Source organism: Falco rusticolus, chromosome 7, assembly GCF_015220075.1.
Source record: "Falco rusticolus isolate bFalRus1 chromosome 7, bFalRus1.pri, whole genome shotgun sequence".
NCBI lineage: Eukaryota > Metazoa > Chordata > Aves > Falconiformes > Falconidae > Falco > Falco rusticolus.
The window spans coordinates 29,993,484-30,008,478 of NC_051193.1; the positions used below are offsets into that span (position 1 = coordinate 29,993,484).

Genomic DNA, 14,995 nt, shown 5'->3' on the forward strand with positions numbered 1-14,995 from the left:
TATATGTAAAACAGTTGTAACATGGAGAATGGGGGTAAGACAGCATATGTCAGTAGAGCTTTCTCTTTCCACACACAGAGCAAGTATGCATTTCTCTCAAAATACATTTCATAGAACACATCTCTGTAGTGCACTAATCCATTTACACAGTATTATCTAGAAAAAAATTACCTGTCTTCAACAACTGTTGTTTTAAAAATGTAACATCTGACCCTATGCCATTGCAGTGACTCTGAATCCCGACGAAAGGATCATACTAACCCTTGACACATTATTTGTAGCATTAACATTTTTGACATGTAATGTTACTGAGATTTACAAATCCAGTGATTTTCCAATTCAAAATTTTTAGAGAGAAACTGAAACATCCCGAACAGCCCACACTGACAGCTCTCTGCTTGCAATGAATTTTAAACTTCAACAATTCAACAGAAGTTTCAAATAAAAAGAGATACAATACCTGAAGAAGGTCACTGAGATCAAGTAACATGTCTGTGAAGAAGTCAAGGAATACACATGCTTGTTGAATGTGACAGCGTTTCTTAGTTTCATTAGCAACCACAAAAAAAGGAAGAAATAAACCCAGGTTTAACTGTCAAAGAAACCAAATACAGATTAAGTACTTTGATGTACCACTTCTGCTAACAGTTGGTATGCAGCTGACAGTTCAGGTCCCCCAAAAAGTCCTGCCAGCACTCACTGCATTTACCGCACAAGTTGTTTATGTGGAGTGATAGTCTCAAAGGACAAACCAACACCTTGTGTGATTTAAAATACCATATACTGCAGCCTAAGAAAGACCCATTGATAAAAAAAAAGTAATAGCAGCAAGATAGTTTATTGCACTTCGTTTAAGAACATAAAGCATCAGTAGTCTTCTATCCCACTTTAGGAGCCCAGGTTCCCAGAAAAACAGGTGGAAGAGCAAACTAAAAAAACAGCAGTAAGTTTCTTTTGTCCTCTTCTATTGGGACCTGTCAAAGAACTGGGAAGAGAAAGCTGCTTTGGCTACTCTCTTCTCTGACCAAGCAAATCAGCTGTTACCTTAGAGTTTTGACTCCATCTATCATATCCTACACTGCTGCAAAAATACTAGGTCACCATCTACTACTCATTATGAGCACACTTGGAACTCATAATAGCTAACAACAAGCAGAAAGCACTACAAGTCTCCATTAGATTTTACTGAAAGCAAGCATGCTTAGAAATACACTGTGTAACAGTACATAAGAAAAAAGCCAAGCAGCATTAAGCTTAAGGTGCAAAGGTAGCCTTCTTGCTGCTATCAGAACACATGCTGGATTTCCTATCAGCTACTCGGGTGTGAATTACACACTGTAAAGGTGTTCCGGTTTTACCATTAAAAAGAGCGTCAAAGTAAAGTCTGAGAGAAGAGAGAGTGAGGCAGGCAAAGAAAACACGTGTGTGAGGGTGCTACATACATAAATGCACATACATGTTAAAAAATCCAGTATTAAAAAGAATACAGGGACATCGGTACGTTTGGTTCATCATGGTAACACACATATTATGTTACTGAAGTATGCCAGAGTAATATAGTAAGTGTTTCTCCTAAATATTATCAGCCATGGAAGGTGAATAATTCTGATACTGTTATCAGTTTATACATAAACATTTGCCTCGCTACGAATTTTTATCCTTGAATATTTCTATCCTTAGTTTGCATTTGAAGTTGTAAGAATTTAGTACTCCAAATCCGTTACAAAATTCAATATGTTATGTTAATATTATTTGGTGAAATGTAATTTTAGCATTAAAAAATACAGCATAGCTGGATATTTAATTAGCTGAAAACTCAACATGTCTCTGAAAAAATCCAAAATCCATTATAGACAGTATTACGCAAGACATTAAAGTAATCTTAAATTTTAACCCAGTAAGGAAATTGCTAACAAAACCAACCTGTAAAATACATAGCTTAGAAATCTATGCAGAGCAATACTGAATTCAATGCAACTTTTTGGTCAAAGTAGCAAGAAAGGAGAAAATAGAATAATAATGCAATTGCCAAGAAACCATAACCGTCAGCTTATCTAACAGACCTAGGAAGAAAACATGACACCAATTTTATGCTTGAGAACTATACTATATTTGAAAATGTTCCTAGTTCATTACTGACCTGAAGTGTCTGGTTACCTTACACTCACCCTGAGACACCTTCACCACTGAGATAAACAAAATTATCACTCTTATCTGATAGATTCTGTCATAACTTAGAAAAAACACAACAAGAACAAATAATAATAATAATCATAATGCGGCTTGTAAGTTATTGAGGCACTGAAGTGAGCAACAGAGTGGTCCCAGAGCCAGTGCTGTCACCGGAGACAGAGGAGGAGCCAGAAAGACAGCATCAGTGCCAAACACTAATTCACATCTTAGGTGAGCCAGAGAGCTACTTTTCTAACCTAGACATTTCAGTTACAGTCATGAAATCTGTATACCAGAGTGTTCTTCATCCTCCTGAAACTGTTAAAAAACACTCTGATGGAAGACCTAAACGTAACACATTACAGGTGCCCAGGCTTTATCACTGTAACAGGCCGGGGGAAACAAAAAACAAAACCAAGAACACCCACACATTTTGTCCAAGTGAGAAGAAACAAGAGAGCATTGTATGCATTTATAATGGCATAAGATTAGAGCTAAGCAGATGGGAAATTCACTTGCAGGGTTCAGGCAACTCTGAAGCAATTTAGAGCTACACTATAGATGCTTTAACATACAGTTGCTTTGGTCCTTAGAGAAGTTAGTTCAAGCGTCCACTGAAATTGTAAAAGCAAAGGTCACAGTAAAAATGTGGCATTTCTGGATTTCATTTAAGGTAGCCTCCAGCAATCTCTCTGCCTGTTTAGACGGGTAGCTGCTACAGTGAAGCAAAAGCAAAGGGGAAACTTGAGTCATGCAGTAGCAATGGGTTGGCCTTTACTATGAATATTGTGAGCACAATTATCAGCAGGAAGTAGTTGTAAAAACAGGCAGTTGTTTTCAAACTCCTTTTCAGAGTTGGAACAGTTCGGGAGAACGTACAACAACAGCTGAAAACAGCAGATAATACGTACTATGAATTCAAAAATTATACAATCATAAGATCGATGTTTTCTTTGAGGCTGAAAGAAAACAATGATGATTTTACATACAGAGCCTGCTAGCACATGGAAAGTTCTGAAAGGGACAGAAAGCTACTGATATGGTAGATATACACATACAAAATAACAGGACAAACACAAGGGAACTTAGGTTATAAATGCACCCAAATTAAAAAAAAAAAGGAGAAAAAAGCTCTAACAGTTTCAACTGCTTTTCCTTTGCTATTCATTCTTGAAATCAGTTTCAGCAAGGTAGGCAATTGACTGTCCATCACTAGAAACTTATAAATCAAAACAAGATGAGTCTAAAGTCTTCACTTCAGAAGATTTAATTCAAGGGAATCCTTTGACCAATATGATGCAAGAGGTCAGACTGAGTGGCCAGAACACTCCCTTTTCTGCCTTTATAATCTAGTAATCTGTGGATTATGTGAGAGTACCATGAATCACAACAATAATGATCTCATTCCAGCACCAGAGGAAACAAAAAGTTCATAATTAAATGAATACTACCGGAAACCTAAAACCCAAAAATACCAAAACAAGCATGCATTTGTACTTCAGATAGACCTACATTTTACGTATTCCAGCTATCCTAAAAGTACTTGTACACAGCAAATACTGTAGTGAAACCCCCTTGGTTTTCAATACTAACATTTAGCAGGAAGTAAAACTGGCATTTGCCAAAGTTTATATATAGAGATGCAGGAATAAATTGTAGAAGATGCTTTTAAAATAACAACTATAATTTGCAATGCAGTTGTTCCCAGTCCTAAAAAAAAAAAATTACAAAAATTAATCTGTATTTTAGTGTCTGACAACCTACAATAATCAGGAAACCTTCAAACAGATTATTTCATGCTATTGAGTCAAAATTCTTCCACTACGTAGCATGTCATATCTGGGAGATACAAGCACAAAAAAGCAGTGCAGAGGAGACAGAGTCTAGTATTTACTTAGGTTTTGTAAGTTATCCTCAGAACGTTTTTTACTTATTTTTACAAGTTTACTACAAAATCAGCCATCCCACGGAAAGAGAACAAATGCCCAGGAATCATGACTGCAAGCCTCTCAGCAGAAATCTGACATCCGTAACAGCCATGCTGTCCACTAATGAAGCATTACCTTTTTTCAGCTGAAGCTAAAATGCTTTCTGTTTCTATCAAAAACTAAAACCACAGTCATTAAATTTCTAAATTATTTAAACATAAAGTCATTCTCTGTACTCAACCAGAGCAATTCAACTGGCTGCAAACAAAAAAGCAAAGCTTAATAGGAAATCTGACTGAAAAGCAAAAAATAAAACACCAATTTGCTGAACAGTGAAACAAATTTTCTTCAAGTTCTAAATGAAATGAAATATTTGCAATTTCAACGTCAGGGTTCTGTATAAGCTACGTAAGAGATGAGAACTTCCCAGAAGCACTTACAGTAACACACACAGTAAGACAAAAGGGAAGACAGACACAGAGTGATACCAGGGTGAACAACTAGTGCCAGCATTTGGCTGGCCCCGAACCCAGTTTTCCACCTTTCAGTTCAACACCCAATTCACAAACTCCCCTTTCCATGTTTTCATACACCAAGTGATTTCTGACTACAGCTTATCACGATTATCTCTGCTGCTTTACAATCTTTCACCATTTTAATTAGCAATTAATTAAAACTGACTGACAGCGCTAATTGTTTAAAGTAAACATTTCTTCCCAATGACACTGAACTAAAACGATTGGAAGATAACCACCAAAACCAACGCTTTTGTAGAAAACTCATTTCTGATAACTCTAATAAAAGCTTTGCCTTGAGGCTGAAATCCTACAGAGCCAGTTTCCAAAGTTTAAGTTTGCAATTTTGTCTGTGCAAGGAAGCCCACATAGCACAGGCTCCAGTCAAGTATACAAATAAAAACAGCATTTAACAAATCAAACTGGTAAACACAAATACCATTTTTATAAAAAGCTATCTTTATGTGTAGATCAATGCATGATTAAAAAAAAATTGCATTTTGGTCTGTGGGTTTTGGGCTTTTTCCTTCTTTGCACACAGCTGCATGTCTGTGTTTCATAAAACCATATTTCTCTTTAATCTGTACTCTAAAATCCCCAACTTAAGGACAAAAAGCAGCACCACAATCCTTCCACAGGTAAATCCGGATGTTTCTCTAGCACTTCCCTTTCAACATGTGCAATGTCACTATCTTCCTAGCTAGGACAAAGGCAGCAGCAATAATTCAGCAGCAGTAATTCAGCATCATACAACCACCTAGGCAGACTATGAAAAAGGAGACAGGCATTTTGGGCTGCATTCAGCCTGCCTGGTTTCATGGCATTAACTGAAAGGGTTAGAAGTGTAGCTTTCTGTCTCACCCAAGATCCGAATTAGCCTCTGACACCAGTTCTCCCCTCCTCTATCTCCAGTGACTGTAGACAAAATCTAGGGCAACTGGGCTGCTGGCTGGCGCCACAGCCAGTTAGACTGGATGGATCCAATGCCTGCGAGCTGTACCAACCTTCAGACTCCCCAATGCACATACAGTTCAGCCTTCACTAAATTAATGCTGTAGCTTTTCTTAATAATTGTCTTCAGAGTCATTCCCATTTAGAGGAACATTTTCAAAAGTATGCCAGGCTAGCTGAATATGCAGCGAGCATTCAGCACTTTTCTTGAAAACACTGCCCTTGGAGAATATGATCTTCAAAGCATCGGGGCTAGGCTGTCTTCCTAGTGCTACTGACTGCAAGTAAATAACCTGCTTTGTGGGCTATTTGCAAAGTATTTACATAGTTGCATGTAAATTTATAACACAACACAACCAAAAAAAGTAAAAAAAAAAACAAAAAACAAAAAACCCCACACAACAAAAAACATTTCTTGTCCCAAAATGCTTGCGCAGTTAACTTGCAATTATTCAGGACATCAAATGGATAAAATATGCAAAGAATATCCTGTAAAAACTACTGAAAGATAATCTAGTTAGTATATTTCTCTGGGAAAAGAAAATTTAGGCATAGAATGAAAATGTAAATACTAATTTAGAAGTTTTGAGAGACATGAGGTTAATCTTCAACCTGGATGATGTGACCATGTATAAATAAACAGTTGGCTATACTCAGACAACAAAAAGTCTCCAAACAAGAAAGAGAGACCTCGTTCCCTCCATAGTAAATTGAAGAAGCGCTGGTGAGGGAAAACAAGAGAGGTTGCTAGGAGAAGCAAGGTTTAAGGAAGAACTCAGAAGAAGAGTGGGGCTGGCAGACAAGAATGGGAGAGAGGCACCAGGAAAGGAGCAAAGCTCAAGCTGGAAGGGAAAAAGAAACAGAGTAAATAGTAAAACCACTGCAGAAAACATCCTGTGTCTGAAGAGTTCAAACATATAAGCAGCTATGAAATTGCACAGTTCAAAAATCTGCACAGAACAACTATTTGATAATAAAGTAGGCATAAAAAAAAAGCAGCTGGGAAGGAGGACACCAACAGTAAAGATTTACGTAAACATCAAGAAATTCAGTTCTCTCTCTTTTCCCCCGTGTACAAAATCTGTAAAGGTCATGACTCTTGTACTGACAGCGAAGGAAAAGTTTCACAAAACTCAGAGGTGCGGACCTGGAAGAATGATGCTGAGATGACAATCGGGAATTCAGCACAGCAGCAACACACACACATTTGGAAACGTGAAACAGCCGGCTGAGACAGAGAAACTAGATGCAGAGAAAAATCACTGCCTGCTCAGAGGTGGCAAAGGACAACCAGCACTGTCATGAGCCTGACACTCCATTTTTCAAAAAACTCCAAATGGAAGAGTTTGGAAAAATGCAAAAAAGAAAAAGAATAGCCCCCCCAAAAAAAACAAAACAAAAAAACCCCACACACACAACCCCAACCAGAATAATCTCAGACAGCCTGCCCCAAACTGGCTAGATTCTGGCCCATTACCATCCCCAGGCTGGTATTTGTGCAGCAACGTTGCAAACCAGCCTAGGGAACTGTCTGAAGTCAGTGGTTTTTCTTTTTTTCTGCCCACCACCCCCCTTTCAGCTGGTTTAACTCCCCTCTTCCCATGTAACTGCAGGAACACCTGGGCTGATAGAAGGCAGGGGATGGACTGGGGGAGGACTGAGCAGACAAGGACAAAGCAAGATGACTTCTTTCTGAAGCTGTGCCAGCTCACGCTAGCTTAAAGCATTCATCAGAACTAGAGCCTGAGACAATCTCTCGGTCACCCATCCCACCTTCTCAAATTTCTCTTTAAAGTCAATGTTTGCAGAGCTCTCCCCAGCTTGCTCCAAAACACAAAGACTACCTTACCTGAAAGAGAAACCTTAAAACAACTAAGGAGCAAAAGCCTGTGGAATACCTGCTTTACAGTAAATCAAAATCTTAAAAAACTGGTAACACCTTCCTTATTTTAAGTACATACAGAGTTCCTGTGCAAAAGTTCATCATAGTACTGCTCTGCTTTACCCACTACAAACACCCAGCTATACTCTTCAAAAAGTAGCATTTCAGTGCTTAATTAAACCAGAACAAAACCAGATTCTGTAGATACAGAATGTTTTACATTTTCGATGCTTGAAGCCAAGTGGTAAATCTTTGCTTTCATACCCATACTGAGTCTAATGCACCGGTATTAAGTGCTCCTCAGAGAATTATCTCAACAGACCTTTGCTGGGACGGGAGTATTGGTGGCTGCTGTACCCAGCACCGGGATACGCCAGAGTTTGCACAGAAATTCAGGTGTTGCTTTCCTGCCAGTACCTGTGAACTTGATTTATCTGTGCATAGGCATTATCTGGTATCTTACATGTAAGTGCCACTCATTTAGCAGAAGATTTCTGACACTAGAGACTTTGTTTTAAGAAAAAGCACGGCTTCAAAAAAAATGAATCACTTCCCTGCCATTCTGAGGCTGCTGAATCCTTAATGGCCTTTGGTGGGAAGTACAACAATCGGATGTGTTAAAGCTCCCATTCTCAGAGGCGTTCAAGAGAACCGTATCAGCATATGTCATGTAACACTAGGACAGAATAAGCCCCTCTGTATCAGAAGCCTGCAGGCACCTAAGAGTAGAAACCTCTCTCATGACACCGACTGGATACTTAACTGCCCGGCACCAAAGGGGGCCCTTGTATTCAGAAAGCAGGCGGTACAGGGGGCCTTTCCCCCTACCAGTGTATTCCAGTTGATCAGAAAACCTCTCCCCAGCAGGTGGGAGAGCTCTGCATTCCCACCCTCCCACACATCTACTGCACTCCATTGGGAAACACCAGGCATGATGGCTTCAAGGCTGCGGCTGGCTCTCTCCCAGGGCACAGACTGAGCACTGCTTTCACAAGTGCTACCAAACTGTTAATTGCTAGTCTCGTAGTAATCAAATCAAGTTTGATTAAAGGCATTGCAGTAACTCACAATAACTTCCCCGATCACCTGTCTTGGTTACAGAACTTAAACGGTGCACAGAGCTGAAAACCAGGAGCTTAGGACTAGCTATCGGCAGTGCTTGGAAGTCAGGACAACATGCCACTTTTACACTAGCTAAACTGCTCAAAGCAGTCTGTTCAGTCATTTTCAGTAAAATAAAAAGGAAACCATGGTGCTAAACTAATGCACTGCATCAGTGGGTTGAAAAATCCTCAACGCATGCTTTCACTTTAAAAATGCCTACACTACATATAAAAAAAGGATTTCTACATGTTCACTGTAGCAGAAACCTACATAAGTCATAACACAAGGTTATACAGAATTTGATTTTTATTAAAGAGTTACATTTTCTAAACTGGGCTTGCCTTATGGATCATAAGTAGCAGCTTACCCAAATGAGTTACTAATAAAGCATTTCAGCAAATACAGAACAACATATCTTGCACAGGCCATGCTTTATCGTACCACTCTAAGAGTGTTCAAGGGAGGTTTATTTAGCAGTATGGGAGTAGAAAACTTGAACTACCTGCTTGGACAGCTATCCAAGTATCTTTGGATATGGTAACAGACAGAAAAAAACTGAGTTAGCACATCTGAATTTACCAACCTCTGAACAATACACAATATGCAACACAATACACATATACACAATATGTCTTCACATCTACTTCACAGCAATACACAAAGGAGAGATTACCTTTAGCTGGAAAGGTGAGAAGATACCTTCGCTTCCTGAGAGCACAACTGAACAGGGCTCAAGAACTTACAAAAAACCCAAACAAAAAAAATAAAACAAAAAAAAACCCCAAACAAACAATGAACCACAACAGTTTTTCTAATTTTAAAAATAGCAAATACCAATTTTAAATACCTTTGAGGGCCAGAGATAAGCGATGCATCATACTTTGAAATGGATACAATACTCAGAATGACACATTCCCCTTCAAGGACATAATATACTGGATTCTAAATTTAAAGCAAGCTTATATCTTGAAAAGTTGCCCCTAGAAAAAGATTACATTTGGTCCTTGATCGAGTACAGTACAGCAGGTGGAGGGAGTTGACATGGCACAGAAGAAAGATGACATGTCTGAGATTTTAAGGTAGCTAACTTTTCAGAGTGTTCAATTACAAGACTAAATCTTTAAGATTATCTACTAAGCAGGGAAAATACAGTCACAGACGTTTGATCCACTTTGGATTTTATCTACATGAAAGGGTGCGAAATAAATGCTTTCCTTTAGGGATCAGTTTTTCCCCAAGAAATTGAAAGCCATAGCCCAGGGGCACTCTAGGCTGTGCCTCAGGACACTGGGTTTCTGTTCCCGTTTTTGCCACCATCCCACAAAACACATTTCATCTTTATCATGTTTTTATAATGAAATCAAGGAAGGGGAAACTGTTGCCAAAATGCTCTGAAACCTTCTGATTATTTTATTATTATAATATGCATTTTGACTCTGGGGTCCCCAGAGTCTCCCCAAAGAGTCAGAGAAACAAGCCTTCAAATGTACTTTAGGTATAATCTTCTAGTAGATAACTAATGTTACGGTCAACAATTACTTTTCAGACCATCTCCCTGCCTTTGAAAGGCCCAAACTACATCCTGTCTTAATGCAACATCCTGATCTAACTAGTGGGTTTACGATATGCAAATCAACATAGACATTTGTCCCCACCCAAAACATGCAAAAAAAGCTTAAGAGCTAAGTGACATCCTCAGTGCCTTATAATAAAGAGATTAAATGCATTATCACAGATTCAGTCCCCCTTGCAAGTATGCCAGCTCTAATTTTCACGCCTCTATTATCCAAAACACATAGCTAAGAAGCTCCTGTAACAACTTTAACATCCTTTATCCAGTTTAATATTTAATTCAATTTTGCACCAATTTGCTCTAAAATCACTTTGTAAATACATTTAGTAAATAAACTCTCAGTGTCAAAAAAGATAAGGCAAGTGTTAATTCCTTGTTACTGATTACTCATCTCTATGAAGGGATCCTTAAGGAGCAAAAGGAAACCCCTTCATTGGGGCAAGGCATGTGGGGGAAGAGGAGGGTAGGAAAAGGTCAGAATACACATACCAATATCCTACTGAAAACTCAGGTCTTCAGTAAGCAGTCTGCTACAATTCTCCACTGGTCATGGATCCTGCAATTCTGTTTGGCATTACTGCCCATATATACCTCAGTCAGGAACTCCCAAAGCATCACAAGACAATGTTGCAAAGCATCCGTTAGTGAATACACTGAAGTTAATTTACTTGCAAATGAAACTTCTCACATTCTTAAAAGTTAACAACCTTCATTAAATGGTTTTAATCAAGATGGAAAACGAGGAATATTTTCCTGAAGTGTCATGTTAAACTTTTATCCCTGTATTATCTTCTTTTGAATGCTGTAGCAATGGCAAGCACTTATCTCCTGTCTCTCTTACAGCACAGAGACTGCTCATTCATTATCAGTTTTTAAGAAGCTGTAAACTTATCTCAGCTGCTGGAATTCTTCATGAGAGAATGAAAAAAAAAAAAAAATCAGTAATGGTGTACATATCATCTGCCTCTGGGAAAATAAAAACTGCCAGTGATACGCTGGGAAAGATCTCCTTAGACTCCTTGAACACAGTCTTGCAGTCGTTTTATTGTAACTTAGTGGTGTAATTTCAAGTAACATTCTACAATGTGCTGATGCCAAGCTCCTAAAATACAGCTCTGCTCCGAACAACAACGGAGAATGCTATTGTGGGTTTTGTGTTTACAGCTGCTTGCTGATTGTGTCTTATTTGCAAGGCTTTCAAGAATGACAACTTTTTTTCCCATCAGCCTAGGATTTTGGTAACAAGCTCAGTACGACACCATGGCTAGTGAGCCTGGAGAACTTGCTCCTCTTCACAATTTTAGCTAAAAATTCCAAGGGGTTTAGCCAATAGACTTGAAAAAGTATATTCCAGGGTCTTAGCAAAATCAAATAGCAGTATGTAGAACAGGACTCCTATGTTGTGGGAGGCAGCAGTATGAGGTATAGACACACATGAAGCACAAACATATCTACATCCTACTACTGCCTTGATGAGCAAGTAATTTTGCTTCCCTTCTGTGCCTCAGTTTCTCCACCCAGAAGATGGGGATTGTAATACTGACCTTCATAAAATGCTACAGATTCTATACCTCCATCACCAGGACCCTCAGCTAGGAGGAAGCAAACTGGAGTTACAGTCCTACTGGCAGGACCGGTTACATATTCACATGTAATAAATACATCAGTTAAAAAAAAACACCGAAGACAGACACAGAAATAACCTAAGAGAAAGAAGCTGAACAAGGTATACACCCTCTCTCAAAGCCTGGCCATTCACCTACAAAAGCTTCTACTTATTTGCTTTTCTTCTGGTCCCACAATTCTTGCATTTCAGATTGCACGGCAGCAACAGCTTCAGAAGGAGAACAGGCAGGGCTTGGCCCCGATTACCCTCTCAGCTTTTAACTCCCCTTACAGAAGCAAATCTGGGTTTCCTGCAAATCAGCAAGAGGCTTTAATCACCAGCTCTAAAAAAAAAAACCCAATAATTTAAAAAAAACATATCAATAAGCACCTGTCATTGTGTCACCCACCATAAGATGGATCACTCTGGGCTCTGAGCAAAGAGAAACTCTCCGTACTATAACACTAGCCAAACACTTAAACTGCCAAGTGGAAAGATAATTCAGCTGCACCCCTGAGCAAAGTGTCACCTACCCATCAGTCTTCCACGGCACCCTGATCGACATGGGCTCAGGGGAAACTGGCACTGTGGTGGATGCTGCTTATCTTGACTTCAGCAAAGCTGACGACATGGTCCGCCATGGTGTTCTTAAAGCCAGATTGTTGAGACATTATGGTTTGGCTTGCTGGCCTAGAAGGTAAGCATAAAATCAGCTGGACTGCCAAGTTTGAAGGGCTGTGATGAATAGTACAAAGTCCAGCTAGCAGACAGTTACCGCAGGCATCCCTCAGGGGCAACACTGTCTCAATTAGCAAGGAGACAGCAAGACAGAAGGCGCCCTAGGCAAGTATGCAGCTGACACCGAGCTTGGGGAGCAGTCAATACAGCTCAATCTGTCAGAAGGTGAGGCTGCCATTCAGAGGGATCTTGGCAAGTTGGAGAACCAGGCTGACAGGAGCTGTATCTGTCTTTGAACTTCTTAAAAGTCTCACAGGCAAGACTCAAGACAGAGTAACCCCTTGCTACAGTACGGGCTGGGACTGACCAGCCAAGGAACAGCTTGCACAAAGGGAGCTGGAGGTCCCCACGGACAAGTTGAGCAGGAGCCAGCAGGATGCTCTTTTGCATCAAGAAAGGTGAAACATGTACTGAGCTGTACTAGCAAAAGCACAGCCAGCAGTCAAAGGACATGGTTATTCCCCTCTGTTCACTACCTACAAGGCTACACCTGGAGTGCCATGTTCAGGTCTAGGTTAAGTGCAGCACCAACACTCTGGAGTGATGACTGGAGGGCCACTGAGGTGGCTGAGGGGCTGGAGTGTGCGATATACTAGAAATGGCTGAGAGCTGGGCTTGTTCAGCCCAGAGAAGAGAAGGCTTCAGGGGACATCTAATGCTGTCTTAACTACTTAAACGAGAGGGTATAGAGAATATGGAGCCAAATTCTTCTCAGCCACACACACACAGAACAAAAAGGTAACAGATACAAGTTGCAGCAAAAGAAAATCTGATTAGATATTAAGACAAAAAAAAATCTTTGCCAAGAAGGTGGTAAAACCCAGAGAGAGTATGACATGTCCATTGCTAGAGACAACCAACACTCTGAGCAGGGCTTCAGCAATCTACTGAGGACATGAGCAGGGGAACTGGAGAATTGACTTCCAGAGGCCCCTTCCAGTCGAAATTATTCCACAACCCTACATATGGCACAAGCTTTCTGGATTATCTCCTGCATATTTCATCACCTTCAGATACAGGGAAACGTTTATAGAGGCAGTGTATGTACCACACCTGATTGCTGGACAACTGGCAGAAAACACTCTATATTCTCCTTCCTCCCATCCTATGAACCTGTCAGTAGGAAGGACTGTTGGGATGAAACACTTCCATCATTATACTTCTTTTGCAGCTCTTTTGGGGGGGGATGTCCTCATGTTCTGGATACCACCTTCTCAGCCCACATTCTTGGCTCCCGATTGTGCTCCCATCTTTGCCAGTTGCAACAGGAGGAAAGTGACCAGTTCAGCTCTACTGGGAGGGCTGCCAATGTTACCAGCAAAACCCAAGGACTGGAGTATTCTCTTCTTTCATCATTGAATGACTATGAGAAACAGCTGAGACTCGGAAGCCACCAGTTCAAAGACTGAGGAATTAATATAAGAGCAACCAATACTTGAGTTGCTTTCCTCTGTCACAGTAAGAGCTTAGAGTTGAGGTGGAAGATAATAAATATTAAACTGAACGTTGACAAAAATATTTTTCAACCGAAAAACTGTAATCTGAATACGTGCTGGAAATAATTATTGGCAATGAACTGGGTCCTCCAGATGTGACAAGAATGCAGTGATTTGGGAGTCCCTCAGAGACAGCAGCACAGATGCAGTCCATCTGTTGCATTCTCTAGAAGACTGATCCTTTAAGGACCAGAAATTCTCATACAGAAGAGAAAATTCAACTTAGATTCTGCAGAAGTTAACAGCACTCATGTGGGAAAACCAAACTTTCAACTCCAGATAAGTACAAAATAGAGCATTCTCTGATTTCAGGTACCAGCTGAGACACAGCAGCTGAAACCTCCAGATGTCTCTTTAAAAGACAACTTCTTTAGTAATGACTTACAATTATTCTACATTTCTTTCCTCATTTCCCTGGAGATCAAGGATGGTCCACTGGTGATTTCAATGGCAAATTTCAAAAGAAATATTCTCAATTCAGACAGCCCAGCTCTTTCACCCGACAGGAAAAGTCACAGAACAGCATCTATAATTTCACAACCTTTGGAGCTGAATAGGCAGAACTTCATTACTCTGGAGCCATGGCTTCATTAGGGAGGGGGAAAAAGGGAAAAAAAAAAAAAAAAAAAAAAAAAAAAGTAGTGTATTTTTAATGCAAGTTAGCTAGAAAGGCACAAAATCCTTGCAAAGCAAGGACACCGTGGTGCTTTCTCAGAACTAGCAAGTTCAGGTAACCTCTCAAATTTTCTACAGTCTAACTTGAAACACCAGCTCTTTGTCCCAGAATTGTGCCACACATTACAGTACCTGAAATGACAATCACAACTTTGTTTCCCCTTGGAAACTGCAATGCCAAAAGGCTCTCTACAAGCACAATAAAAAGTTAAGAGGACCAATTATAGAAGGAAAAATATTGTAAAACAGATAAGGCAAGAAATTCTCCCAACAATAAGACAGAGGCAAAGTTTGCAGTTCTGTTTTTTATGAAATAGAGACTTTCACATTTCAATTATTACATGTCCTGTTGCTG

General features: G+C 39.8%; 1 protein-coding gene across 1 annotated transcript in view; it reads right to left on the bottom strand.

Annotated features, from left to right (window-relative positions):
- The window catches only part of BRF1 (BRF1 RNA polymerase III transcription initiation factor subunit), a 175,621-nt gene that overhangs the window by 105,087 nt on the left and 55,539 nt on the right, over window positions 1-14,995 (bottom strand). Inside the window, exon 4 of the mRNA XM_037396225.1 lies at window positions 461-492. Coding sequence (XP_037252122.1) covers window positions 461-492 — 32 coding nt within the window. The remainder of the gene's footprint in view (window positions 1-460; window positions 493-14,995) is intronic.